Raw genomic sequence first — 25,493 nt, 5'->3', positions numbered from 1 at the left:
GACTATCAGTCCAAACAGCAAACGAATTTAGAAAAAAGAAATTGTTACTTATTCTACTGAGTTTTTATTATGTTGGCTCAACAATTATTCTGCTACATTGTTATTGCTATAGAACTTGCATGCAGCACAAAGGAATGGCAGATTTTGACTTTTTCTTTTTTTAATAATATCTGTATATGTATACATGTATATGTATTTTACGTAATAATAGCAATAAAAAAAAAGAAAAAAAAAGAAAAAAGAGAAATGTGTTAAATCATTTTATAAAAGAGCGAATCAATAACATGCTACGATATCAGATAAAAAAGAAATGTCAAACATTTTTTTTTAATTAATTTTTTTTTTTTTTTTTTTTTTTTTTTTTTTTTATTTATTTATTTATTTTTGTCGTATCTTGTTTAATCAATAATTTTTCTTTTTACATTCTTTCTAAATTTCTTTCTTTCTTTTTTTTTCCATACATATTATTAAAGTATATACATATAATAGTTGTCTAACAAAATTTATGCTCTAAGAGCATCATGGATAAGCTTTTTAGAAAGAATACTGGAAAAAAGAATAAAAATCAACACTATGATAAAGATGAAACGAGTAGTAGAAGCAGTAGTGGGATTAATGAGGAAATAGAGTTTACTATGACACCCGCTTCTCCTACTAGCAAATCTAGTTTTCATAGCAACTTACATACTTCTTCAACTTGGCCAAAATTACCAGAATTAGCTTTAACTTCAAGTACAAATTCTCATGACTTTAAACCTGTGGAAATTCCACAATCACCTACCCTCTCCTCTTCTTCATCACACAAAGTGATGCTCAATAATACTCAGTCAAATTTACTTGACGTAAAAATAGATCACGATAAAAGACAATCAATTTATAGTAATATTAGTTCCGATTCTGATACGGGCACTGATACGGACTTGAATCATCAAGAGACCCCCTTTGATGATGTATCTTCAGTAGGCTCTCTAAGCAAATTGGGCTCCCTTACTAATGATCATCATAAAACGGATTATATGTTAAATGATTCAGCAGTAAATACATTAGCAGAAGCTGCTTTAGATAAGGAAGAGGCAAAAGATCGTCACGTGACTTTTCAGGATCATGTCGTCGAATCTGCTGCTTTAGTTCAACGTATGTTAAGTGTCAGAATGGGTCAACATCATCGTATCGAAGATCCTATTGGAACAATGATGGCAGCAAGACATAACCGACGTAAACTTGATGAAGAAGCAGTTGAATTACAATCTCCTCAAGCTGTTGTAGGTGGGGGAAGTGTTCTGGCTAGTTTGATGAAATTAGAAGCACAAAGTCATGTAGATGTACCAAGAAAAAAGAAAAAGAAACATACAAAAGTATATATACATACATATATATATATATTCTATTTCATTATATATTAATCTTAATTTTGATTTAGGAACGAAAAAATTTACATATCAAATCTTCCAACAAGAAGAAACATAAATCCGCTTCCTTAATTAATTATCCTATGCATTCAAATACGGATCCACTTCCTGAACATGTAGAAAATACGCTCACTACACCTCGTCCTCGAAGACCTCTTTTAGTCAATCGACCTACAAGTTGGTTATCTGAAGTTGCTTCTAGTAAATATGTAGTACCCAGTTTAGAGAAGAGAAAGAAAGCAGTTACTCCTTCATTTTCTCGAAGATCTTCAAATGATAGTATGTTCACTACTGCTTCTCAATTTGAGCCTATCACTCTTGAAGACCGTATTCGTATCACCTTTGAAATTGCAAATATCTTACAGAAGCAAGAGTTTCTACGAAAGTTATGTAAATCTTTAATGTTATATGGCTGTCCTGCTCATCGTCTAGAATATGTCATGCGCGAAGTCTCTCGAACTTTAGGTGTGGATGCTGAATATATTTATATACCCAACGTCATGTTAGTCACCTTTATCGACTCTACTACTCATACAACTGAAACTCATTTTATTCGTCAGGCTCAAACTTTTGAAATGCATCGTTTATCGGATATCTATCGTTTGGAAAAGTTAATTTCTCATGGTGAAGTGACTGTAGATGAAGCGTTAGAGTTTATTGATAAAGTGTATGATCAGCCTCCCATTTATCCTATTTGGTTACATCCTTTTGTTTATGCACTCGCTGCCTTTTCTGGTTGTGTTCTATTTTATGGTGGTCGATGGAGAGAAGCTGGCATTGCAGCTGCTCTTGGGAGTAAGTAAATTAATAATATATACATACATATATATATATATATATATATATATATTTTTGACGATTGTATATGCAATATATGTATGTATTAATGAACCTATTTTTTTTCTTTTAAACACACATAGTGATTTTCGCTTCTAATGAAATTTTCTCTACTTTTATTTCGAGTTTTCAACCTATTTGGGAAATTACAGTGTGTATATTAATTGGGTTTGTAGCTCAAGGTATACAGAAATATGATTTCTGTTTTACACCTATTGCATTTTCATCTTTTATTATTGTACTACCTGGATATCCTATGACGGTAGCTATTATTGAGCTTGTCTCTCGACAACTTGTGAGTGGTGTGGTTAGGATGGTGTATGCCATCATTTATTCATTCTTACTAGGTTATGGCGTTACAATGGGGTCTGAATTGTATCTTACGATTGATAAAAGTAGTGATAACGTTCAAACTGATGTATGTAAATTAGCTTCAAATGCAACCACATGTATTTCCAGTGAATCTCAATGGTTTAACTTTATGCTGGTGCCCATGTTTGCCTTTGCCTATTGTGTTTACCTCAAGGCACGTCCCCCTCGTTGGCCTACTATGGTGATTGTAGCTTCCTGTGGCTATGTTATTAATTATGCTTTAGCCTGTTGGGCTCATGCTCCATCCCAAATCCTTCAAGTAGTCCCTGCTTTTGGTTTAGGCTTAATTGGTAATTGTTTGACAAAGTTTACTGGTAAAATGTCCTTTGATGCAGTTCTACTGAGTGTATTCTATCTGGTGCCTAGTAGTTTGGGTATCAAAGCTGCTTATGGTTTATTTAGTCGTTCCGATGATACAGGGACTCAAGGCGCAGGTTTAGCCTTAGCTATGATTGAATCTGCTATTGGTAAGTTTATAAACCAATATTACAATATCCTTTTTTTTCTTTCTTTCTTTCTCTTTTAACTCACTAAAATATGCAATCAACATTAGGTATTACACTTGGTTTATTCCTTGCCACATTGATTATATACCCTAAAGGAACTCAACATACACCCCTAATGAATTTATAGTCTTTTCTTTTTTTCTTTTTTTTTTTTATTTATTTATTTCTTTTCTTTTCTTTTTTTTTTTTTTTTTTTTTTTCTTTTTTTTCTGTCTCCCTTTTACATAGCGACATATAGATACGTAAACAATAATAATAATAATAAAAATTTTTGAAACAAAAATTACTATTTATTAGATGAGTATTCTACATATAAAAGTAAAATATATATGTATCTATTGATAACGAATAAAAAAGCCCGGAATACATCATAGACATACAAAAAAAAAAAAAAAAAAAAATACAATAAAAACAGTTTCTTTTCTTCTCTACCAAGATAGTTTTGCAAGAACTGGACGATGGTCACTAATAATTAAGCCATCATCAAATTGATTGGATAAAATAGCCACTTGATGCACAATAAATTTCAGAGAATTATTTTGAAGAGTCATAATGAAATCAATACGAATCGGTGCCCTCTTAAACTCTTCTCCCACACCAAAACTAGTAAAAGTGTTTCTAAATCCATAGGGCCCACTTAAAGCATCTGATGTCCCCCTCTCTGATTTTAATCGCGTGATTAATTCATAATATGTATCCTGAAAATATTCTTTTTCTATCTGCTGCTGCTGCTGTTGTTGTTTTCTAAAATTGGCAAGAATTTGGCCCGGTCGGATGACACGATGTGTAGGCAGAGTAATATGATTTTGAGCAGTATGAACAGGTTCACCTGTCATTGAAGAATAAACAGATGCACAATGCTGATTTAATTCTTGAAGGTTGGCGAGAGTGTCATTCTTACGTTCTGCATCTTTATACATATTACCGGTCAAGATACGATAGGCTGGATCTGTCTCTGTTGAATTTAAATCGCCCAATAAAATGACAGCACCAAATTCATTTGCTTCTCGTGCTCTTTCTAATAACAGCTTGGATGACTCCTCTCTCGATATATCACCTTTATGATCTAAATGGACATTGAAAACAGTAAACTTTACTTGTTCATCCTTCTTTAAAAACCTATAATCTCATACACACACACACACACATACGAAGAATAACAAGATAATGCATAGATTATTATTATTATTTTGCATAAAGTTATTATCTTACTTACATTGCTTGAGTTGCAATACGAGGATGTGTAGCGTCCCAGCCTTTACTTCCTGCTATTTCAGGCTCCTAAATAGTAGTGTAACAATATAATAAATATGCATTCATTCATAAAATAAATAAATAAATAAAAAATATCCCACGATATACCTCAGATAACCAAATTGTTTTCCATTTCTCGACTGTCAAAATGTTTCTAAAAAAAAAAAAAAAAAAAAAAAAAAAAAAAAAAATCTCTTTAATACATGATAGTTTTTTTTTTTTTTTTTTTTTTTTTTTTTGTAGTGTACTTTTTATAAAATATAGCCGAGAATTCACCTACTTTATCACCATCATTTCGGCCTACACCTATCCAACTATACTCATTATTTAAAAGTGTTTCGAGATCTAATAATTGATGATGTACAGGTTCCTTTCATAAAGTTTAAAAGTTATTTCATATATTCTCTCTTTATCAAAACACACATACAAGCCATTATAATTTATGTATATATATATACCTGTAATGCTACTATATCAGGTGAATATAAAAGTATCGTATCTGCTATTTTCCATTTTCTAATAGTCCAAGGCTGTTCTTCTGCAAATTGACTAACGTCAAAAGCATTCTCTTTAATAGGCGGGGCAGCAAAAGGAGTTGTTGGTGAGTTTATATGATGGTCATGACGAATATTAAATGTCATGAATTTTAATGCTCCTACCATCTTGACACTATGTATATCTATATATTATGTACGTTTATGTATGTAAAAGGTTATTAAAAGGAAAAAAAAAAAAAAAAAGAAAAGAAAAAGAAGAAAAAGGCTTTAATTTTCTTTTCGGAAGCTGAAATTTTTATTATAACTTTATAATAAAAAAAAAAAAATGTTACTTTACTATGATGAAACAAAACTTTTAAAAAAATTAAACGATGAGTGCATTACCTCTTAAATATATGTCATATTGTCCCAGCCAATCCTAAAAAAAAAGAAAAGAATCTAAGAAAAAATCCCTTCATGTCTTTATAAGTGGTAATAGGTATGAAAAAAAAAATCAAACAAGTCAAAAGTAACATATTAAAATACTAATACTGAACATACAAGCAAATATCCAAATGGAGTGGAGGGAAAGTGGGGGGGGGAATGAGGAACCATACAAACAGAATGAATATTTTATTTCATTGAAAAGTACGTACATAATAAACTCTCTTAATAGATCAGAGAGAAGTGATCTGAGTGGCCTTAGGCTTCTTTTATAGTTAAAGTATTATCTTCACTGTTCAATAGATAGCAATGTGAATGTAAATCTTCAATATTAGAAATGTAAAGGACATAAAACTATGCTTACCATGAGGTAAACAGTCAAGATACTGACTACGATTAAAGTGGAATACGAGTAACTAGAGAATAGAATTTTGTGTGATGGATAAATGATAGACCACCAAGAATTTACTCTACTGTATAAAATAGCAGCTAAATAAAGTTTTTTTTTTATGACAAAGTAGTAGAAATAGTATCTAGATAATTTAACATAAAATCATAGAATTAATTCAGACAATGCAATGGTTTGATTTAGAATAGGAGAGAAAATACTATTGATTATTATGAATAATAATAATAAAGGGAAAAGAATTAGCTTTCAATAAAAAAAAATATCCCAAATTCCATAGATCTCAAAACGTTGCGCAAACCTGGAGAAGGTGCTTGAACACATTTACCGGCTTACATGACAGTACGACGGTTTAATTCTTTAAGTAGACAAAATCTTGAAGCCGCCTTTGCATGAGTAACAGCAATATGGCTTATAAATACAAAAAATTTCTCCCTTTTTTTTTTTGTTAGGGCATCCCATTAAACTACAATGCTTACTAAAACACGTATATCTTATGAAAATGACACAATAATAACAACGCAATCAATTACCAATTTGTTATGGATAAGCATTGCACTCCAATGGAGTTTGAGTCTTTTAATTTTGATGAAGAAGGCCGTTAATTGATAATATACTTTATACGCGTGCTACGATGGATTTGTCAGGTAATTCTGATACTAGGAGTACTTTTATTCTGCTTATTTTGGAGAATCACGAGCCTGCAGCTAGGGCAGTTGACGAATCAAAGACGATATTAAGCAAGACACTGGTTCAGAACAGTCTGTACGGTGCCAAGCTCTTTAAAATTAAAAGTATACTGAGACACAAAATGAATGGTCTTTTTTTACATAATGTCCCGGTCGATGGGAACTTTGCTGCTAATACCACTCTTCAACAAGCAAACAAAAGAAAAAGAAAAGAATGCTCACCTGGAACATAAAAGCGGAAACGAATGGGGGCTCGTACCTCCCATCATCTGCAGTTTCTCAATACTATGATAATGGATACAGATATGTTTTCTTCAGTTCATACTTATACCTATACTTTTTAACACTCAATTTATTATGCCTCTTCTTTTTTTTTTTTTTTTAATAAATTATGTATGCTGTTGTTCGAATTCTTCTATATAAAGCAAATTTATCCTTTCGTACAAGTTAATAAATGTAGCTGAGGTATGCTTATGCAGATTTCTTGTACAGGAATTAAATGAGGAAGCCAACTACATGGGGGACTTTTTACTAAGTGCCTTTGTAATGGCAAAACTACACTTTTTTTTAAACAAAAACAAAAAAAAAACACTTGTCTAACTGTGTGAGTTGCAAGTCAACAGCTGTTAATTGTAAGGTCAAAGAATACTAATTAAATCTCAAAGAACACTAAAGATATGGAAAAAAAAACCCCCAGTATCTTCCTAAGAGAATGACATGTAAAGTAGGAAACAATTATGATAAAAAAAAAACGATACAGCCTATTTCGGACTTGAAAATTCTATAGTTATGATTACTTCTTACCTCTATAAAAATGATATTTGACATAGTCATACCAAGCTTTTTATGTCTCAAACTTATTAAATAAATCGTCTCATAATTAATCTTAAACTATTTTTAAAAGAGAAAAAGGTAAATTTATCTAAAAAAAAAAAAATAAAAATAAAATAAAATAAAATAAAATAATAATCATAAAATAAATAAAAACCCTCGTAAATAAATGATACAAACATTTTATTTCTTTTGTATGTGTAAATGCTTCCTCTTATACTAGAACAAAAAACCACACTACAAAATCAAGTAAAATACTTGAAGATGTAGTATTTTCGTTTCGATTTCTTTCCACTTTATTCAGTTTTCTTGTCCTCAAAAGTATCTCCATATAATAATTCATATCTCTTTTTTGTTTCTTCATCTAATTGTTGTGCTCTACCTCTACGTTCGTAATTTACCATATATCTATCTGATTTATATGCACCTCCACCTAATCCAAAACACATAACAATGTAAAACTAAATAAACAAAAAAAAGGTATGACCCCACACACACATATATATATGTATATACATGTATACAATGTACATAACTTGTAAATAAAAAGTTTTTTTTCTTTTCTTCCTTTCTTTTTAGCTAAAAATATTACCTTATTGACAGTTTGAGTTTTACGATACCAAGGCATAAAAGCATAAAGTAAACCAGATGCAAAGAGACCAACACCTGCCCATTGTGCTGCCCCAATAGCAAAGCCTTTCATGGCATAACGAGAAGCATTTTCTTGTTCAGTATTAGTAACAAGTCTCATCTTTCTAATAGAGTATTTATTTCTTTCTTTCTTTTTTTTTTTTAAAAAAAAAAAATATAGATATTTATTTATAAAAGAAAATAAATAAAACAGAATGGAAAGAGGATCCCCTATTGTGTGTTGCGGAACCTTAAATATATGAATACTACGGAGAAATCGTGTCATTTTTTTTTTTTTTTTAACCGGGACAGTAGTATTTTTTTTTTTCTTCTCTAAAATTTAAATATGTATTTTTTTTTTATGGAAATGACTGATTCATATTACTTTTTTGAGGAAGAAAAAATTTATTAACGTATATTGAAAATAAGTTTGCTTTGTATCATTTAAAGATTATATGTACATTGAAAGAGAAAGAATATAATCAACCAAGCTATATACATATATATATATATATATATATAAAGATATATGTGTATATATAATCATATCTTATTATACATTCAAGTAAATTATAAGCAAATATGAACTTTTCTATCAAAAATTTTAATTACTTGATTCGTAATAATTATAAATGTGAGTATGGTATTTTTTTTTTCTTTTAAAAAAAAAGAAGGTGAGGAGTCTAATTAGGATAATAATAGATTGGATATGGAGATGGTAGTGGAGGAGGAGGAGGAGGAGAAGAAGATAGTTGATTTGAAGGTGGTGGTGGTGGAGGCATAAAACCTCCTGCAAAATGGGGTTGTGGACAAGGGAATTCCATCATAGTGTTATTATCAGGAAATAATGGTGTCTGTTGAGGATAATGATTAGTATATGTATAAGGTGAAAATGACTGTTGTTGTGGAATAGGCAGCATGGGACTATTATTATAGAATGGTAAAGGATAAGAAGGTTGTGGCATAGGTATATTCGTGGTAGCTTGATTAATTACATTAGGCATTGATACCCCATTATTCATAACAGGACAAGTAGTAGGAAAGCTTGAAGGAATGATGATAGGGGAAGAAACAGCAGCTGGTGTAGGTACATCTTGATTCCTTACTATCCATCGAACGGATTCACGTCTACCTAATTGTTGACCATGATAAGAACTAGCAGTACGATGAAGACTCTCGTTTCTTTGTAAATCCGCATGTGTGGGTGCTGTAGGTGATACGATAGGCTGATAATCGTTATAAATTTCAGATGGACTTAATTTTAAATTTGAATTATAATAATTTGATGATTGTTCAGAGGATATAGTAGTAGTAGTAGTAGTAGTAGTAGTATTAGCTGGTAAGTTTGTCATTGGTGAAGTTTGATTATTTATAACTGGAGAAGCTGTATCATTCTTACTCTCCTTTTCGGTTTGTTGTGGATTAGTTTCTGCTAACTGAGGTATATTATAAAGTTTATCTGTGGGTGGTGAAATAATTTCTATATTATATGAGGGATTTGTAGCTGATGTTGAAGAAAGAGATTGATTTGGTTTGTATGTACTACTCGTGGATGAATTTATCGACTCTACTTCTTCTGAGGCCTTGGTAGGAGAGGATAAAGTAGGATCAATTCGAGTAATTGTACTTTTATGATGCAAATGTGGGTTTATGCTAGTTTTCGTATTTGCAGATTCTTCATCTTGCTGTATTATTTCAGGAGCAGAGTTACTTAATTCCTCTAAATCTAATTCCTTCATTTTCTCGGCTATTTGTTCATAATCAGCTATTTCATCCTCTTTTTGATCATTCAAACTAGTGTCATAATCATCATCATCGATACTAAAAGCAAGTCGAGGATATGTACCAATGGTAAATGGTATATTAAAGATAACTATATCACTTTGTGTTTCAACTTGAAGGGGATTTTGTTCGTTTAAATTTACAGATATACGTATAGTATAGTCAATTTTAAATGAGTGTCCTGATTTATCAACAGTTGGACATACATTAGAAGGAATCGGCAATTGTATATTAAATGTTTTTGTGAAACTTGTTGGACCTGAAATATCAATATTTGAAGTGACTTCTTTTATAGATTTCGGACCAAACAATTCATTGCTATGGATAATAAAGTAAAAGTAAATAAATAAATAAATAAATAAATAAAAGTATACTAATAGTATCTTTACGTATTTTTGCCATAATAAACTGATCTTAATAACTGTACCAAGATTGCTTTGTCTCGTACAAAAACACCGATATGCTCAATAGTTATAGATATTGGAATAATATCGCCTAGTTAAGAATAAGACATTCAATTTAAATTTCCTATTGCATAAATTTATTTATTTATAGATAGATACCTTTCACAGCAGCACGTTTCCCAACTAGTGTCGAAACCTTTACAGTACGAGTTTCCCCAGTTAATACAAGTTCCTTATTTATCTTTTGTTCTCCCATCAATTTTGAGCTTTCAACATTAATATCTTCCAAGATATTAACATCAACTGAGGTTATAGGACAAAGTCTCTCGACATACAAAGGTTTATTATAAATAGCAATGAGTTTATATTTTACTTTTAATAAATTACCAATCTAAAAATAATAGTAATAAAAAAAAAGAAAAAGTTAAACTTATATATATATACACACACACATACACACAGATATATATATATATATATATATGTATATACATATTTAAGCAAAAAAAAAGTATATTATACCTGTAATGTACTTGGTACTTTGTATTGTTTAGAAGATGGTATAGTTATTTTAAAAGGAAATCGATGTGTATGTGGTTCAAGATAATATGATTTTTCTCCATCTGGTGACTCGGCAATAAACACAGACTTTGAAAATAAAATCAAACTTCTTCCTCCAATTTCAACTGTTCCTTCCAATGTTACTTTAATATTTAATGTTTTACTTGCTTTTTTCAAGTCGAGAATAACATCGCCTATTATAATAATAAACAAAAAGGTTACCTACCTTATTTGTTTCTCCTCCCCTTCCCCCCCTTTTTTTTTTCTTTTTATTACCTAATATGTTTTCTCCAGGGAAATAATATCTTTCTTCTTTAAGTTCAATATAAAATTCATTTTCTTTAGCTTTAAATAAATCTGTCATAATTATTCAATGTACGTTAAGCAGAATAGCGAGAAAAAAAAAAAAAAAGATAAATTTAATATAATTTATTTATTCTCAAAAAAAAAAAAAAAAAAATGTGTGTGTAAGGGAGAAGTAGCAGTTACAGTTTGTCCGGAAAGACTGACGACTGGGTTTTTTTTATTTTGGGCCGGAAATAGATTATATCAAGTTGACATCTTTATTCTTTTTATTTAAAAGGCCGTTCAACACATTTATTTTTATCTATTTCTTGATTAAGTCTTTCAAAATCAAATCTTAGAAAGGTCTTTTCTTTTTTTGTTTATTAAAGTAAATGGGATTCACAAGGTCAAGGCTATGGTTATTTGTTTCTATGTAACTGAATTTATCAGCATGGCTATGACGATTGTATGCGTGTACAATCATTCATATAACAGTCCTCTACACCAACAAGATAGATATCAATATATTAAATGAACAACAACAATTCCTGGTAAAGTTGATCAGTCTCTATTCACTGCTTAGTAGCAGCTCATGATAGTAAAGAATGATCACAAGAAGCGAGTGAGTGAGTGAGTGAGTGAGTGAGTGAGTGGAAGGTGATTTTAATAAGTCTGCCCTTTTTCTATAAGAAGATATATAAAGTCGTTAAGTGACTTGTTACTGAGTTTTTTTTTTTTTTTTTTTTTTTTTTTTTTTTTGTATAAACTATGTACAAACATGAAATAAACACCTGTCATACTACCCCGCCTTCACTTTTTTTTTTATTATTTTATTTTATTTTTTTTCAAAAAAATAATGACAAGCATTCTTAACCCACAACAACGTCGATATTTCTTTAGTTTACCAAAAATTCTTAGTTCAAGGAAACAATATTCTGAAAGGAAATTATTAAAGTAAGTAAACATAAACTTGAATATAAATAATAATAATAATAATAATAAATAGTTTTTCACAAAACCAGCTATATGATGTTGTCTCAAATGTAGAAGACTATCATTTATTTGTACCTTTTTGTACACATTCTCATGTTTATACAAATTCATCTATGGGGAATGGAATTCATGTTATGAAAGCAGAACTAGGCGTTGGATTCAAGCTATTTAAAGAAACTTACATGTCAAAAGTAACTTGCCAAAAACCTACTTTAGTCAAGGTAAAAAAAAAAATAAAAATAAAAGGAAGAAGGAGCAATATATATATACAGATAAATATAGTATTGTTACCATCTTTCTTACCTGTATTTATATATATATATATATACGTATGTATTTTAATATTTATAGGCAGTTGCAGCAGATGCTACTCTATTCAATGACATGACTACAACTTGGAAATTTACTCCCAATGTGCCTAAATCACAATTAAATTCTCCTTCTGCAAGTGATCATCCAACTTGTTGGGTTGATTTTGATATAACATTTGATTTTGCTTCCCCTCTTCATGCACAAGCCTCTACTGTCTTTTTTGATCAAGTTTCAAAAATGATGCTTCAAGCATTTGTGAATCGATGTCAAACTGTTTATGAAAAGAACAAAAATTGAATAATAAAGAACAAAGAGGTAAAAAGAAGAAAGGAAGAAAAGAAAAGAAAAAAAAAACTTTTATTATATACAGTTATAACTGACTTTTAACTATATAGCTTTATTTATTGACTGATATAAACATGTATATTTTCAGTATTCGATAATGCCACCATTTTTTTCATATTTTTGTATATATGAATTCAGTATTAGACTTAATGAAATAGTAAAATAAAAGAAAAGAAAGAATACCCAAACTTCATTTAATCTTTCAAGCTATGCCTATTAGCATATCTTCTTAAACAAAGGTATATTACTATTGAAGAGAGTTCTTTTTTTCAAAGATATCATTCTTTGTAAAGACTGATAGAGAATATATCTATATTCTACCCAATCATAGATGAGACCTATTACTTGATATCTTTTATATGAATCATAAGCATTTCCTTGGCTTTAATAAAATTCTATAGGTGCGATTATTTACATCATCTAAAAGATATGAAATAAAGTAACGATATACAATGGGTATTATTGAATTCAGATGAATGTCGTTTAATGCACATGTATCATGAGTAGTAAGAACAATTATTTCTGGACTCTGTTTATAAATATTGACCTCCAACACTTATGAAACCTGTACTCGACTCTATTTAATTGTGTACAGTACAAGGAGTTTCTTTTCTTTCAACTTTATAGTGTCTCGTATATTCATCATCTTCTTTAAAATGAGATATATGACGTAAAGACATCTTGAACGGTGGAGGAATGGATGATCAGAGGCAACAGCAGGTCCGTGGCCCCATTAATTTAAACTCAGCATGGTTACTTAACAGCTAGCCATTTGTGCCGTCACAAGGTACGCGCGTATAATATTCTATTCCTTAATAAAAAAAAAAAAAGTAAAGCTTTCCCTTTTTATTTATTATACTCTTAATTAATAATGTTCTTAACGCGTTCTGAATATGATCGTGGTGTAAATACTTTTTCACCCGAAGGTCGTCTTTTCCAAGTTGAATATGCCATTGAAGCAATCAAGGTATGAATGAATGAATGAATACATGTTGAAAGCTCTTTTTTTTTTTTCTTTTTTTTTTTTTTTTTTTTTTCCTTTACTCATTTTTTATTATAAGCTTGGTACAACTGCTATTGGTGTTCAAACATCTGAAGGAGTTGTTTTAGCTGTAGAAAAGCGTGTGTCCTCTACTTTATTAGAACCTAGTTCAATTGAAAAAATTATGGAAATTGACGAACATTTAGGCTGTGCAGTAAGTGGTATGACAGCTGATGCAAGAACTATGATTGAACATGCTCGAGTTGCTGCCCAGGTAATTAATAAGAGAAAGAAAGCAAAAGTTGCAGATTCAGTGTATCACTCATATTTTTTTTCCCTCTTTCTCTCTTTATATATCTGTGTGTGGCGTATTTGATTATATAGAACCATAAATTTACATATGATGAGAAACTTAAAGTCGAGAGTGTCACTCAAAGCGTATGTGATTTAGCATTACGATTTGGTGAAGGTGCTGAAGGTGAAGAATCTATTATGGTAAATAAGTGCTTTAAATAGTAAAGATAAAAGATAAGAATAGTTTAATAATATTGTATCGTAAAAAAAAATAATAATAATAGAGTCGTCCATTTGGTGTTGCATTACTTATTGCAGGTGTTGATGAAAATGGACCTCAGCTGTAAGTAATCTGACTACCATGAAAGACATCAATGATTGACAATTAATTTGCATTGTATAGTTTCCATGCTGATCCTTCAGGAACATTTATGAAATATCAAGCAAAAGCTATCGGTTCAGGTTCTGAAGGTGCTCAAACTGAATTACAAAAAGAATACCACAAGGTAAATAGATGCTAAAAAAAAGAAAAAAAAAAACTCTAAAAATTAACATACAACATTTAGTCAATGACTTTGAAGGAAGCTGAAACTCTTGCTTTAAGAGTATTAAAATCTGTTATGGAAGAAAAATTAAATAAGACCAACGTTCAACTTGCAGCTGTCACACCAGAACAAAACTTTAGAATTTATTCAGAAGAGGAATTACAACATGTTATTGAAAGATTGTAAATCATCGTTCATTTGACACCCTCTTTCCCCCTCCCCCCTCTCCTTTTTTTTGTGCATATTATTAAAATAAAGATATTTGGAAGAAGCAGTTTTAAATAAGAAAGAAGAGAAGATATTTTATTTAAAGAAATGCAAATTATACAAACACATGTGATTTGGTTAATTTATATAAATGAATTTTGTTAACTATATAAAAAAAAAATCGAGCATTTTCTATTCTAGATATCGGTTAGCAAAGTTAATTAAGATAGTCCTAAAAGTGAAGCAGTCTATGATATGACATGTACTATCTATTGTCTTTACAACAACAACAACATGTGAAAGGGAACTAATTGGATAGATCGATATTGCTCATAATGATGATAATATCAGAATCATCATCAGTCAAGTTTCGACAAATAGCTGTTTCTAGTACTTCCACTTCCATTAAATCAAGAGCATTTGGTGTCTTTTTAATAAAGGAAGCCTCATATTCTAGTGCATCAAATACTTGTCCATCAAAAGGATCTATAGAAACAGCCTGTTCATTTGCAAGAAACTCTTCTGTACAATATTCATTATCCATGTTTTATACAATTAAGAAATAAAAAAATAAAATAAAATAAAATAACAAAAGTAACATAAATAAAGCGATTTCTTTTTATACGCGTAAATAAATTCGAAGTTTTTTCAGTTTCAACTAAACGTCTTCTACATTGAAAATTGAAACGAAACAAAAACAAAAAAAAAAAGACGTTATAATTAGGTTGCATAAAGTTTATTAATCCATTTTGTATTTATTATACATGAAGATGTACACAATATAAACATAGGCGGAGATTTAAACATGCTGATAAAATAGTTAGTTATCCAATCAGATCAGAATGAAATGCATGATATGATGTCATATTTCATTTTAAACCATCAAATCCTTGCTGTGAAACTTTCTTGGTAGCTAAATTACATGCAAACTCTAAAGCATTTCCTAGTGACTGTTGTGATGATGATGATAGATAATGAATGACACCAGCATTGAATGTATCACCTGCACCTACACTATCGACGGCTTTCTCTATTGATAATGGAGAATATTGAAAGATTTGGTTTGTTTCATTATCCAATGCAGAAGCTTCTTCTGAACCCCAAGTACAAAATGCCTTTGCACTTTTAAATAATCAAACCAAATCAAATCAACAGTCAATTAAAAAAGAGAAGTTTGACATGATGGACTTACTACTCGACTTACTTGGATTTCAGATTTTGTTGTAATAAAGTAGATTCAGTCAAGAAGGATTTTGAACTATGATGGTTATGATGTTGAGCAAATACCTTTGAGAGAAACACAACGTCACCCTAACCATGATAAAGCTGGAATTATTAAAGACATTACCGTAATACTTTTATTTATTTATTTATTTATTTATTTTTTACTCGTCTAATAAGTTGCTCCATATCTGCTCTTTCAGGCTTCTCTGCTTCAACTGAAATAGTTAATTGATGTCTCCAATTTTCTGAAATGGCTTTTTCATTCAGCCAATCAATTTGTTGAAGGGTTTCTGCTATATTACGTCCTTCAAAGTGAACCCACCACGATGAAGAGCGTTGATATATTTTTTCAAATAATTGAACAAATTCTTTAAAGGTTATACTTTCTAGTCTATTATATTCAATCAATCAATCAATACAGATATGAACAGCAAGTAAAATGATTTATCTTTGTCTCTTACTGATGATTGGATATAATCGTTCTTGATCCAGTCTTTTCACTATGAATGATAGTTGAAGAAGGTGTTATTTTATCATGTCTATAAATGATTGTATCATCTGTTTGGATAGATTGATGGCGTAATGCTTCTATAATATGACTTTGTATATAGATAAGTGTGATTTAGCTCTATTTTATGTTTCATTAAAGAATCCCTACTTCTATTACCCTGATGTTTCACGAGATCCAACAGCCGACATATAATAGATATTGTTTTGCTTCTGAAATTGGACTAGTACTTTTGCTGTATTGCATGTGTTCCCCCCTGTTCGTTGTTCTGCATAGTTGGCTCGAACTTTTAAGTCTTCCTTGGGAAATTCATTCACATGCAATATATAATCCAAATAAAGTTGTCCAACAAGTAAAATACATGATTTACATTTTTCATTGAATGGATCATTAGTTGGTATTGATGACATTGCTGCTTCTTTTTTTCCTTGTTGTTCTTGTCTTTTAGTAATAGTCGTTAATAGTACTTTTATGCCAATGAGGAAAATATGCAGTAATGATAATAAAAAAGGAAAAAAAAAAAAAAAAAAAAGAAAAGTACCACGTGTGTCATCAAGTCACAGGTTCAAAGAAGAAGAGAAAAAAAAAATGCGCTTCTTTAATTATTACTGTTGTATATCGTTTATAAATAAACAGACTCGTTTTTTATTAAACTTATACCTTTTCTCTCTTCCTCTCTTTCTCCTTCTCTTCTCTCTCTTTCTCTCTCTCTCTCTCTCTCTATACATATATTTATACAGCGAATAATGGAACATAATAGTAAAGAAGAAAAAGCATCTACTACTAGTTTTTATTATTATACAGTAGATGCTATTCCACTTTATCAATCCTCAAAAAGACCCTTTCATTTAGAAAACCGATTAAAAAAGCGACGTAGCTTATCATTCATGTCTTCTAATGACCAAAAGAACTCCTCGAGTTCTCATGAAAAGAGTAATAAGAGAGAGGCTATCTTGGAAGAAAGAAGAAAGAAATTAAACGAGCATTCGCTTAAAGTTCAAAAAATCGCCAAGGAACAAGAAGATCGTATCCAGAGGAAAAATTTTCTTTTATCAAAATCAATGGAATTGGCTGAATTAAATAGAAATCTTTATATCGAACAAAGAAAGGCTCAATCCAAGAAATCAGTGGAAAGGGCAAAAAGAATTGCACTTCAAAATCAACATCGATCTTTGCAAGAGCAAGGTAAAATAGACCTAAAATACAGATAGACATGTATTACCGTATCCTATAGACTGAATTGATTTGTCATTCTCTATTTAGAGCGACGAAGAGCTGAGCTTGAAAAAAGACTAGAAAGAACTGAAGAAAGGCGATTGGCTTATTTGAATAAATATCAAAAATCAAAAAATAAAATGATGACTACTTCTTCTTGTTTAATTCAAACAACAACATCATCTACCATTACAGACACTACTATGCTAACATCATCCACTAAAAAGGCAGATATTTCAACAGCAACAGCAACAACAACATCATCGTCGTCATCATCATTATCTCCATCAATAACAGCACTACCACCACCTAAAAAGAAGCCTTCTTCATGGTCTATTATCTTGAAGGCTTTTAGGGAATTAGGTTTACCATCCCCTTCTGACACAAATACTTGGTTGGAATTTAATACCTTGAGCCAACTTCTTCATGAAGCAAAAGTCATTGTTGTAACAACAAAAGTACTTAATACAGCATTAAAGATAAAAGATGAAGAGAGTAAACATCGTGCTCGTATTCTTTTAACTTCTTATATGATGCTTATATGTCCAAAGGAAGTATTACAAAATGTTCATGGTATTGAAGAGAAAGTAAGTTGAACAAGAAAAAAATAAATAAATAAATAAAGAGGATGTTTTATATACATATATACATATATAGCTACATTTAGAGGTTATCTATTAAATTTTAACGTCTTTTTTTTTTTTTTTTTTTTTTTTTGCCTTTATGATGATGAAAGAGATTACATTCAGCAGCTAAAGATATGCTTCACCTATTTGAAATATGGCTTAGTACTCATGGTCATCCTGGTGCGACAAAGGCAAGAGTTAGATTTGTGGATGCTTGGAATAATTATAATATCTTGTTTGAAACTTGGAAATCAAAAGATTGTGAACAATTGACGAGCCATATGATTCAATACTATCTTGAACTTTCAACCCTTCGTCAAACAGTAATTGCACAGAACGATGGAGAACAAGTAGGTGATCAATTGCATCAACAACTTGATGAAATCAAACATAAATTAGAGAAAATAGGAGGAACACATGCTCTTGAACGTCTACAAAGAGCAATGGAAGCGTCTTCTTCTTTTAAATCAATGAATCAACAACAACAAGAAAGTAGTAATAGTAGTAGCAGGAGCACACCTCGATCACCTACTACATTTGATGGAATGGAATATCATTGTGAATTACAAGAGGATACAAATCCTGATGAACAGCTTGCTGAACTCCTGGGCAACCATTTGCAATATGATTTTTTTACAAATGAACAGTTAGCGCATGAACTGATTGTGGATCCAGAATTCAAATTTAAACGATATGAGCCTACAAGTGATCTAGAAAGACGAGTCAAGATGATGGCTGAGAGGGCATTCTTTGATAAACTTGTAGAGGAAATAGAACAAGGAAAATCAGACAAGTCGATTATTTCATTTATAAAGGAAATCAAAATGGTACAGTAGATAAATAGATACATATATACATGTATATACATATAGATATACACATATAGATATATACATGTATATACATAAAATGTCAATAGTTTCCTTCATCTTTATAAATTCCTATCCATTTATCTTATTTATTTTATATATAGCGTCTATTATCACTTGTTCGTTCTGACACGACTCTTTATCATAAAATCAATGATACCTTGGATATGATTGAACAGCAAACGAAACAAACTACATTTGATTTACAAGCCATGATAGATTCTATCTTACATGTTATGTCAAAGTTATGTGCACCTGTTCGAGATGAAGAAATTAAAAGTGTACAAAACGATTCAAATGGTAACATGATTGAACAGTTTAAACGCATCTTTGATATCTTGGAAGACATGACCTTAGATCTTGCCAACTTTAGATTGAGATCCTTACGTCCTCATCTAATGTCAATCGCAGTTGAATATGAACGTGATAAATTTGCAAAGATGTTGATGGATGGAACTATTCAATTAGTTCGTACCAAGTCTTGGTTAACTCAATCTACGCATAAATTATGTCAAGTAGCCGCTGAACGTGATGGTGGAGGTGATGGCATAGAACAACCTACAAGCAACTATCGTCCCTCCTTTGATGCTATATTTGAAGAAGCATTTATTTCTCTAATTCATCAGCCAGAAAAAAATTTAGTATCTGCAGAAGATCTACCAGAGACCTTGAGATTAGATATTAAACGAATGGCTTATTTTCAAAATCAACTCAAGACTATCTCTATCGTTGCTGCCTTATTAATGTTAGCAAGGAATTTTGGTTCTACTTATCCTCCTTCTCCTCATCAGACAGGATCCTTGGGAGCATTATCCAAGCGATTGTTCATCATGTTGGAAGATGACGCAACGACGATGGATAATTTGGTAGCAGAGATTGAAGGAAGAGTGAAGGTAAAAGGTGAACAAAGAGAGATGATACGGACGATGGTAGAGAAGACGATAAGTCATCATGATACAGTCTATTCTTTACTTTCACGACGAGTTGCTTCTGTCATCAAGAGTACCATTCAAAACAATAAATTCGTTACAGATGCAGTCCTCTCAAGTAATGGTTTAGAATATGTGAGAGATCAACTTGAAATGACTTCAATTCAAATACAAAGATTAGTGTATCATCATAAAAAGGTGTATTCTCCTTGGTATCATTCCATAATGAAGGAAGCACTTTATGGGAACATCTAGCGACTGAATTCTATAAATGAATAATCAGTCAGTCAGTCAGTCAGTCATGTGCATGTATTAACACACATTATCATTATGAATGTATTAAATTTTATTTTTCTATAAATATAAATATGTATGTTTGTATGTATGTATGTATATGTATATGCAAAGTATATATAATACTTCTTTCTTTCTCTTTCTCTCTCTCTCTCTTTTTCTCTCTTTCTTTCTTTAATATGCTATACATAAAAGAGGGAAGAAATACAATGCATCATACTATCTTATTTTTTTTTTAATTTTTTAATGAAATCAAGTCAGGACCTTTCCATAAATTAATAAAAAGAGCAGTAGCCAAGATGATGGCATATCGACACCAACGAAGTAATGAACGAATTAAATAACGAATTTGAAATAAAATAAGATTTAATAACCCTTTTTTGGGCTGTTCTTTCTCAGTGTCTGTAGTAGTAGTAGTAGTAGTTGCTGCTGTTGAAAAATACGTTGGATATAAATTATTTTCTGCAAAGTCAACATCATCATTTTGAGGTTCAAACAAGTCATCAACATTATAATTAGAAGAAGAAGATGATGATGATTTAAAAAACCGTTCTGCTTCATCAAGAATAGAACGATTATCGATTCCTATTGAAGAAAGGAATTTTTCTAATGCATAATCAGCTGGTGCATTACAAAATGAGGTAACATTACGTTCTGTCAAGTGGGCAAGGTCACATAGTCTGTTTGTTGAAAATAAAGACGCATGATGATGATGATGATTATAATTAGATTTTAAATTCTCTTGATTCTTGGCCCAAGCATCCTCTAATTCACCCATTAAATTTTGTTTCAAAGTGCCTGCGGAAAATACAGATGGATCTCCATTGGTTGATAGACTAGGCACAGTATCGTCTGAATAATGCGATAATAAAGCTTTATCGCGTAGTCGTGATAAAACAAGTCGATGTTCTTCTAAACTATCATTTAATTCTTGAATATGAATTCTTTGTTTCTCAAAGGCTTCTTGTAATGCCAAATAACTTTCCTGAGTCAAATTAAAATTTTCAAAGTCTTTTCTCAACATGTCCAAGTCATGTAAGGAATGAATCAATTTTTCTTCTACCAACTTTTTAGAAGCTTGTAAATGTTTATTATCGACATAAAGGTCTTGTAATTGATTGGTGAGTTGTTCTAATAGTTCTTCATCTTCTATTCTTTGTTTTTCAAGCCTTTTACGATCATCTAATTGTTTTCGTCTTGTCTGTTGTACATGTCTTTCTTCTTCTAGTTCCTGAACTTGAGCTGCAGCCATATCAAGGTTGTCCTTTAATATTTCAATTTCAGATTCTAATTTTCTTTGCCTTTGTAAATGAGTTTGATTTGTTGATTCAGCCTGTTTTTGAGTCTGTTCTAATACAGCCTCTATTTCAGCATTTTTACGTTCCAATGATTCAATAACATGATCATAGGTCCTTTTGTTAGATGATATAAATCGCATGTCGTTATCATAACTTTCTTTTTCAGTCTGGCAATTTCTAATATTCTCTAATAGTTTATCATAATCTGCTCTTAGGACCTGATTATGTTCTAATAATCCTTTTCCAAGTTCTGCTGCCATATATAAATCTAAAGCAAAAAAAAGAAAAAAAAAAGAAAATAAATAAATAAATAAATAAATTCATTTATATACTGCACTTACTTTTCTCTTTTTCTTTTAATAATTTATATGTATTTTTTAAAAGACTACCAAGTTCAGAAGCAGATTTTTCAGCAATTCCTGAAATAGAAGAAAGAAAAGAAGATGTAGAGGAGGCAGCTGGTGAATAAGGTGGATCTTCTTGTTGCTGATAACTACTATTATTTGTTGGTGTTGATTGTGAATATTTTGTAGCAATAACTGTAAGATTAGGATTTCTTCTCTTCATATTTGATGCAAGCATTCTTTCTATCTATTATTAGTAGAAAAAAAAAAGGAAAAGAAAAGAAAAGAGAAAGAAAGAAAGAAAGAAAGAGAGAGAGAGAGAGAGAGAGAGAGAAAAGAATTAAAATATATGTGTATATATAAATATATGAATAGACTATAAATATAGAAATATGTATATAAATCGGAGTTATCCTATATACACCCCCTCCTTCCCCTTTATACTTAAAAAAAAAGGGGTAAAAAGGAAGGGGAGAAAGAAAAAGAAGTTTGTTATTCTATGCTTACACACACGTACATACACACACACACACCTGCTGACTCTTTTTTTACTAGAAAATAATTACAAATGTTTGGGGGAGAGAATGAGATCGTGTAAGGTAATACAATGGTTTATCATTGCTATAAATGGAAGATATACATTTATATACAAATATAAAAGACATTAATCAAGGTAAATATATTCTGGTGAATGCTTTTCTATTTCTTGAAGTTTTCTCTTTTTCTTATTATTAGAAGATACAAGGAAACTAACTTCAATTTTTCTATTGGAGGCTCTTAATAAATTTCTACCAAGTTGTCCGACGATGATATACCTTGTAGAATTAGAATAGTTAATATACAACTCTATTTTAAGTAAAATAGGTCAACTTACGTAATAGTAGAATAAGCAGTAACTAAAAAGTCTTCATTCAAGTATCCTTCAGCAAGTAAATGGGCTATCATTCGTTCAATATCCTATTATAGATAAAATAAATAAATAAATACATACATACATATATGGATCAACTACTCTTACATATTCATTATAGTCACGATCAATAGGAATTTTAATTTGTGGATGATTTAATACATGAGTCTTCACAATACCTAATTCTCTACCTTGAACCATTTGAACCAGCTTTTTCATAGTCACTCTTATATTGTGATCTTTCAGCATGATACATAATCGGATGATAGATTCAGCTATCTGACGTATATCAGTTACCCTAATTTGATCTTTGGGTCTTGTACAGTTATCACAAATACCACAGGGTATATCAGGTGTAATTTTATTTACTAAGCCTTCTTCTGATGAAGATTCCAAATAAAAATACTTTTCAAATAAAACCTTACGACAAGTAACATTATCTTGAGCATACTTAGTGATCTCGTATACTAAAATAGATGTATATATAAATAGATGTATATACATATATAATATGAGTTGTATATTTGAATAAAGAATACTAAATGAGCTACTTTACATCCATTCATTCCACTCACTTCACCTACTACAAGTGAGGATAAACGCATTACTAAAATATATGTATATAAGAGAGTCGAGATAGACGAGATAGACAGACAAATGTAAATAATGACTACAGGCTTTTCCTATATATATATATATATACATTTATATAACTTACCATCTGTGCCACGATAGTAAATGATACATTCTGCAGGTTTACCATCACGTCCTGCTCTCCCACTTTCTTGATAATAACCTTCAATTGATTTTGACATACAATGATGTATAATAAATCTCGTTTCTAAATGATTAATACCCATTCCAAAAGCAATAGTGGCTATAATCACTTGAACGCGTCCATTTCTCCATTGTTGATGAATTAACTCTTTATCTTCCTATCTTGATTCAGTTTATATCAATACAAAAGATAATCATGAATAAGATAGATTACCTCATCCATATCAGCATGATATGAACCACATCGAATCTTTCCTCGACTTTCTGTAAATATACTCTGAGCAACAACTTCAGTATCTTTCTTACTAAGACAATAAATGATACCAGATTCATTAGGATGATGTGTAAGGATCCAATCAACAATATGTCGGATTGTTTCTTCCGCTGAATCCGGTCGTTGTACTACTCTATAAGCAAGGTTTGGACCTTTTTTTTTTTTAATGATTAGTATACAAATACAAGTCATGTCTATTTTTGCTGCTTACGATGAAGAGGTGCACTAAATACAAGTGTACCCTCTTTTACTTGAGGCTGTTTCATATTTAAAATCTTCATTACATCCTTCATGACTGACCATGGACAAGTAGCTGTTAATGCCATAATCTTTGTTTTAGGAAAGATGGTCTATATGATATACATGTATTAAAACTAAATACTTGTTCTTTTCTTTTCTTTTCTTTACTCTTAAAATATTTAATTGTTTGTAATCAGGTCTTTTAAGAAAATAAAATAAAATAAAATAAAATTATTTAGCTGTACAAAGGACTATATAACTTAAAATATACCTAAAATCATGTCCTTGTTGAGAACAACAATGGGCCTCATCAATCACAATTCTCGTCAACATACCAGCATCATAAGCTTTATTTAATCTAGCCATAAATCTTTTACTCTTTGCAATTTTTTCAGGTGTAACATATAATAATTTAAAGGGGGTGGATTCATTTTTATTTTTAGGAACCATATCACGTTGAATGGTATTGACTTCTTCTTTTGTAGATGAAGCAGTTAAATAAACAGAAGGTACATTCGCTTCCTGAAGATGATAAACTTGATCTTTAATAAGTGATACTAAAGGTGATACAACTAATGTAAATCCTTCTTCTAATACAGCAGGTAATTGATAACACAATGATTTTCCACCACCCGTTGGCAACAGAACAAAGAGATCACGTTCTTGATCAAGTGCAGCATTTAAAATAGGCAATTGTAAATGACGAAATTGATCCACTTTAAAATACTCTTTAGCTGCCTTTCTCAAATCTTTAGACCAAGGAAATTTCTCTTCTTCATATTGTGATGCTTCCACTTGACGTTTATTCTGAATAGCATCTTGTGCTAAAAGATCTAATAATTGATTTCTCCTTGAAAGTAATTCATTTCTATTTTCTTCAAGAATTGCTATTGATGTCTCAATGGAATCAATCTCTCGATTAATGTCCTTTAATTCTGTTTGATAGTTCATTAATGACAAAAAAGAAAAGAAAAAGAAAACGAAAAGCATTCATATTACTTGTAACTAAAATAGTGACGTGAAATCAAAGTTGTCATAATTTTTTTTTTTTTATTTTTTTTATTTTTTTTTTTACTGAGCGAACTTTGTTTATCTATAATATTCAACATGATGCTCAATTATAAGCTATTCACACAAAATAGATTTATAAAGGCGAAACTGTAATTAATGATTAAAAATATACTTTTTTTTTTTTTCTTTAGACTTGAAGAGATGGCATATAATTATCATGATTGGTAATAAAGTCATGATGAAATGTTCCTTTGTAATATACAATTTTAAGAATGTAAACAAAAAAAAAACAACATCTTAAATAAATAAGGTTAGAACTGGTTTATAAGAATTTATTTTAAAATAATATGCATTTTTAATCAATTTTGCGGATAAACACAAAACAAGTAAGCACTGCCCAGATTATTTAA

The 25,493-nt window shown here is 30.5% G+C and overlaps 10 protein-coding genes across 10 annotated transcripts; 4 read left to right on the top strand and 6 right to left on the bottom strand.

Moving 5' to 3' along the window:
- The first annotated feature begins 393 nt into the window (after positions 1-393).
- On the top strand, positions 394-3,247 carry BX663DRAFT_519394 (uncharacterized protein). The gene is made up of 3 exons (XM_051528993.1): positions 394-1,355; positions 1,421-2,204; positions 2,330-3,247. Exons 1-3 carry the CDS (start codon positions 522-524, stop codon positions 3,142-3,144), a joined length of 2,433 nt encoding a protein of 810 aa, XP_051380019.1. The 5' UTR covers positions 394-521; the 3' UTR covers positions 3,145-3,247.
- Positions 3,248-3,504: 257 nt separating this feature from the next.
- Positions 3,505-5,112, bottom strand: BX663DRAFT_519389 (Endonuclease/exonuclease/phosphatase). Its single transcript, XM_051528992.1, has 5 exons — positions 4,837-5,112; positions 4,627-4,748; positions 4,487-4,532; positions 4,341-4,405; positions 3,505-4,243 (listed from the first exon to the last, which is right to left on the bottom strand). Exons 1-5 carry the CDS (start codon positions 5,038-5,040, stop codon positions 3,553-3,555), a joined length of 1,128 nt encoding a protein of 375 aa, XP_051380018.1. The 5' UTR covers positions 5,041-5,112; the 3' UTR covers positions 3,505-3,552.
- Positions 5,113-7,390: 2,278 nt separating this feature from the next.
- Positions 7,391-8,030, bottom strand: BX663DRAFT_519383 (uncharacterized protein). Its single transcript, XM_051528991.1, has 2 exons — positions 7,817-8,030; positions 7,391-7,685 (listed from the first exon to the last, which is right to left on the bottom strand). The coding sequence occupies exons 1-2, from the start codon at positions 7,973-7,975 to the stop codon at positions 7,521-7,523; spliced, it is 324 nt and encodes a 107-aa protein (XP_051380017.1). The 5' UTR covers positions 7,976-8,030; the 3' UTR covers positions 7,391-7,520.
- A 507-nt stretch (positions 8,031-8,537) lies between these two features.
- BX663DRAFT_554474 (uncharacterized protein) lies at positions 8,538-10,965 on the bottom strand (the record flags this gene model as incomplete). The annotated part of the gene is made up of 5 exons (XM_051531531.1): positions 8,538-9,954; positions 10,026-10,131; positions 10,200-10,431; positions 10,563-10,795; positions 10,878-10,965. The coding sequence occupies 5 exons, from the start codon at positions 10,963-10,965 to the stop codon at positions 8,538-8,540; spliced, it is 2,076 nt and encodes a 691-aa protein (XP_051380016.1).
- Positions 10,966-11,742: 777 nt separating this feature from the next.
- On the top strand, positions 11,743-12,721 carry BX663DRAFT_519380 (dehydrase and lipid transport-domain-containing protein; the record flags this gene model as incomplete). Its single annotated transcript, XM_051528990.1, has 4 exons — positions 11,743-11,840; positions 11,893-12,100; positions 12,231-12,506; positions 12,587-12,721. The coding sequence occupies 3 exons, from the start codon at positions 11,743-11,745 to the stop codon at positions 12,486-12,488; spliced, it is 564 nt and encodes a 187-aa protein (XP_051380015.1). The 3' UTR covers positions 12,489-12,506; positions 12,587-12,721.
- A 632-nt stretch (positions 12,722-13,353) lies between these two features.
- BX663DRAFT_519376 (nucleophile aminohydrolase) lies at positions 13,354-14,656 on the top strand. Its single transcript, XM_051528989.1, has 6 exons — positions 13,354-13,503; positions 13,598-13,792; positions 13,903-14,013; positions 14,097-14,155; positions 14,216-14,318; positions 14,379-14,656. The coding sequence occupies exons 1-6, from the start codon at positions 13,408-13,410 to the stop codon at positions 14,541-14,543; spliced, it is 729 nt and encodes a 242-aa protein (XP_051380014.1). The 5' UTR covers positions 13,354-13,407; the 3' UTR covers positions 14,544-14,656.
- Positions 14,657-15,274: 618 nt separating this feature from the next.
- BX663DRAFT_519360 (Ribokinase-like protein) lies at positions 15,275-16,821 on the bottom strand. Its single transcript, XM_051528988.1, has 5 exons — positions 16,456-16,821; positions 16,250-16,387; positions 15,954-16,179; positions 15,769-15,875; positions 15,275-15,686 (listed from the first exon to the last, which is right to left on the bottom strand). The coding sequence occupies exons 1-5, from the start codon at positions 16,704-16,706 to the stop codon at positions 15,434-15,436; spliced, it is 975 nt and encodes a 324-aa protein (XP_051380013.1). The 5' UTR covers positions 16,707-16,821; the 3' UTR covers positions 15,275-15,433.
- A 221-nt stretch (positions 16,822-17,042) lies between these two features.
- Positions 17,043-20,190, top strand: BX663DRAFT_554470 (T-complex protein 11-domain-containing protein; the record flags this gene model as incomplete). Its single annotated transcript, XM_051531530.1, has 5 exons — positions 17,043-17,481; positions 17,560-18,098; positions 18,169-18,180; positions 18,248-18,964; positions 19,111-20,190. The coding sequence occupies 5 exons, from the start codon at positions 17,043-17,045 to the stop codon at positions 20,188-20,190; spliced, it is 2,787 nt and encodes a 928-aa protein (XP_051380012.1).
- A 274-nt stretch (positions 20,191-20,464) lies between these two features.
- On the bottom strand, positions 20,465-22,094 carry BX663DRAFT_440091 (uncharacterized protein; the record flags this gene model as incomplete). The annotated part of the gene is made up of 2 exons (XM_051523378.1): positions 20,465-21,795; positions 21,869-22,094. The coding sequence occupies 2 exons, from the start codon at positions 22,092-22,094 to the stop codon at positions 20,465-20,467; spliced, it is 1,557 nt and encodes a 518-aa protein (XP_051380011.1).
- Positions 22,095-22,250: 156 nt separating this feature from the next.
- BX663DRAFT_519352 (P-loop containing nucleoside triphosphate hydrolase protein) lies at positions 22,251-25,145 on the bottom strand. The gene is made up of 10 exons (XM_051528987.1): positions 24,344-25,145; positions 24,241-24,271; positions 24,044-24,182; positions 23,773-23,984; positions 23,500-23,716; positions 23,338-23,388; positions 22,890-23,248; positions 22,746-22,828; positions 22,405-22,686; positions 22,251-22,307 (listed from the first exon to the last, which is right to left on the bottom strand). The coding sequence occupies exons 1-9, from the start codon at positions 25,060-25,062 to the stop codon at positions 22,536-22,538; spliced, it is 1,962 nt and encodes a 653-aa protein (XP_051380010.1). The 5' UTR covers positions 25,063-25,145; the 3' UTR covers positions 22,251-22,307; positions 22,405-22,535.
- Between the last annotated feature and the right edge of the window lie 348 nt (positions 25,146-25,493).

The sequence above is a fragment of the Cokeromyces recurvatus genome (genome assembly GCF_025118155.1).
Source record: "Cokeromyces recurvatus strain NRRL 2243 chromosome Unknown BX663scaffold_26, whole genome shotgun sequence".
Lineage (NCBI taxonomy): Eukaryota > Fungi > Mucoromycota > Mucoromycetes > Mucorales > Mucoraceae > Cokeromyces > Cokeromyces recurvatus.
Note: the sequence above shows the minus strand (reverse complement) of the source record. Positions and strands in the feature narration are given on the sequence as shown.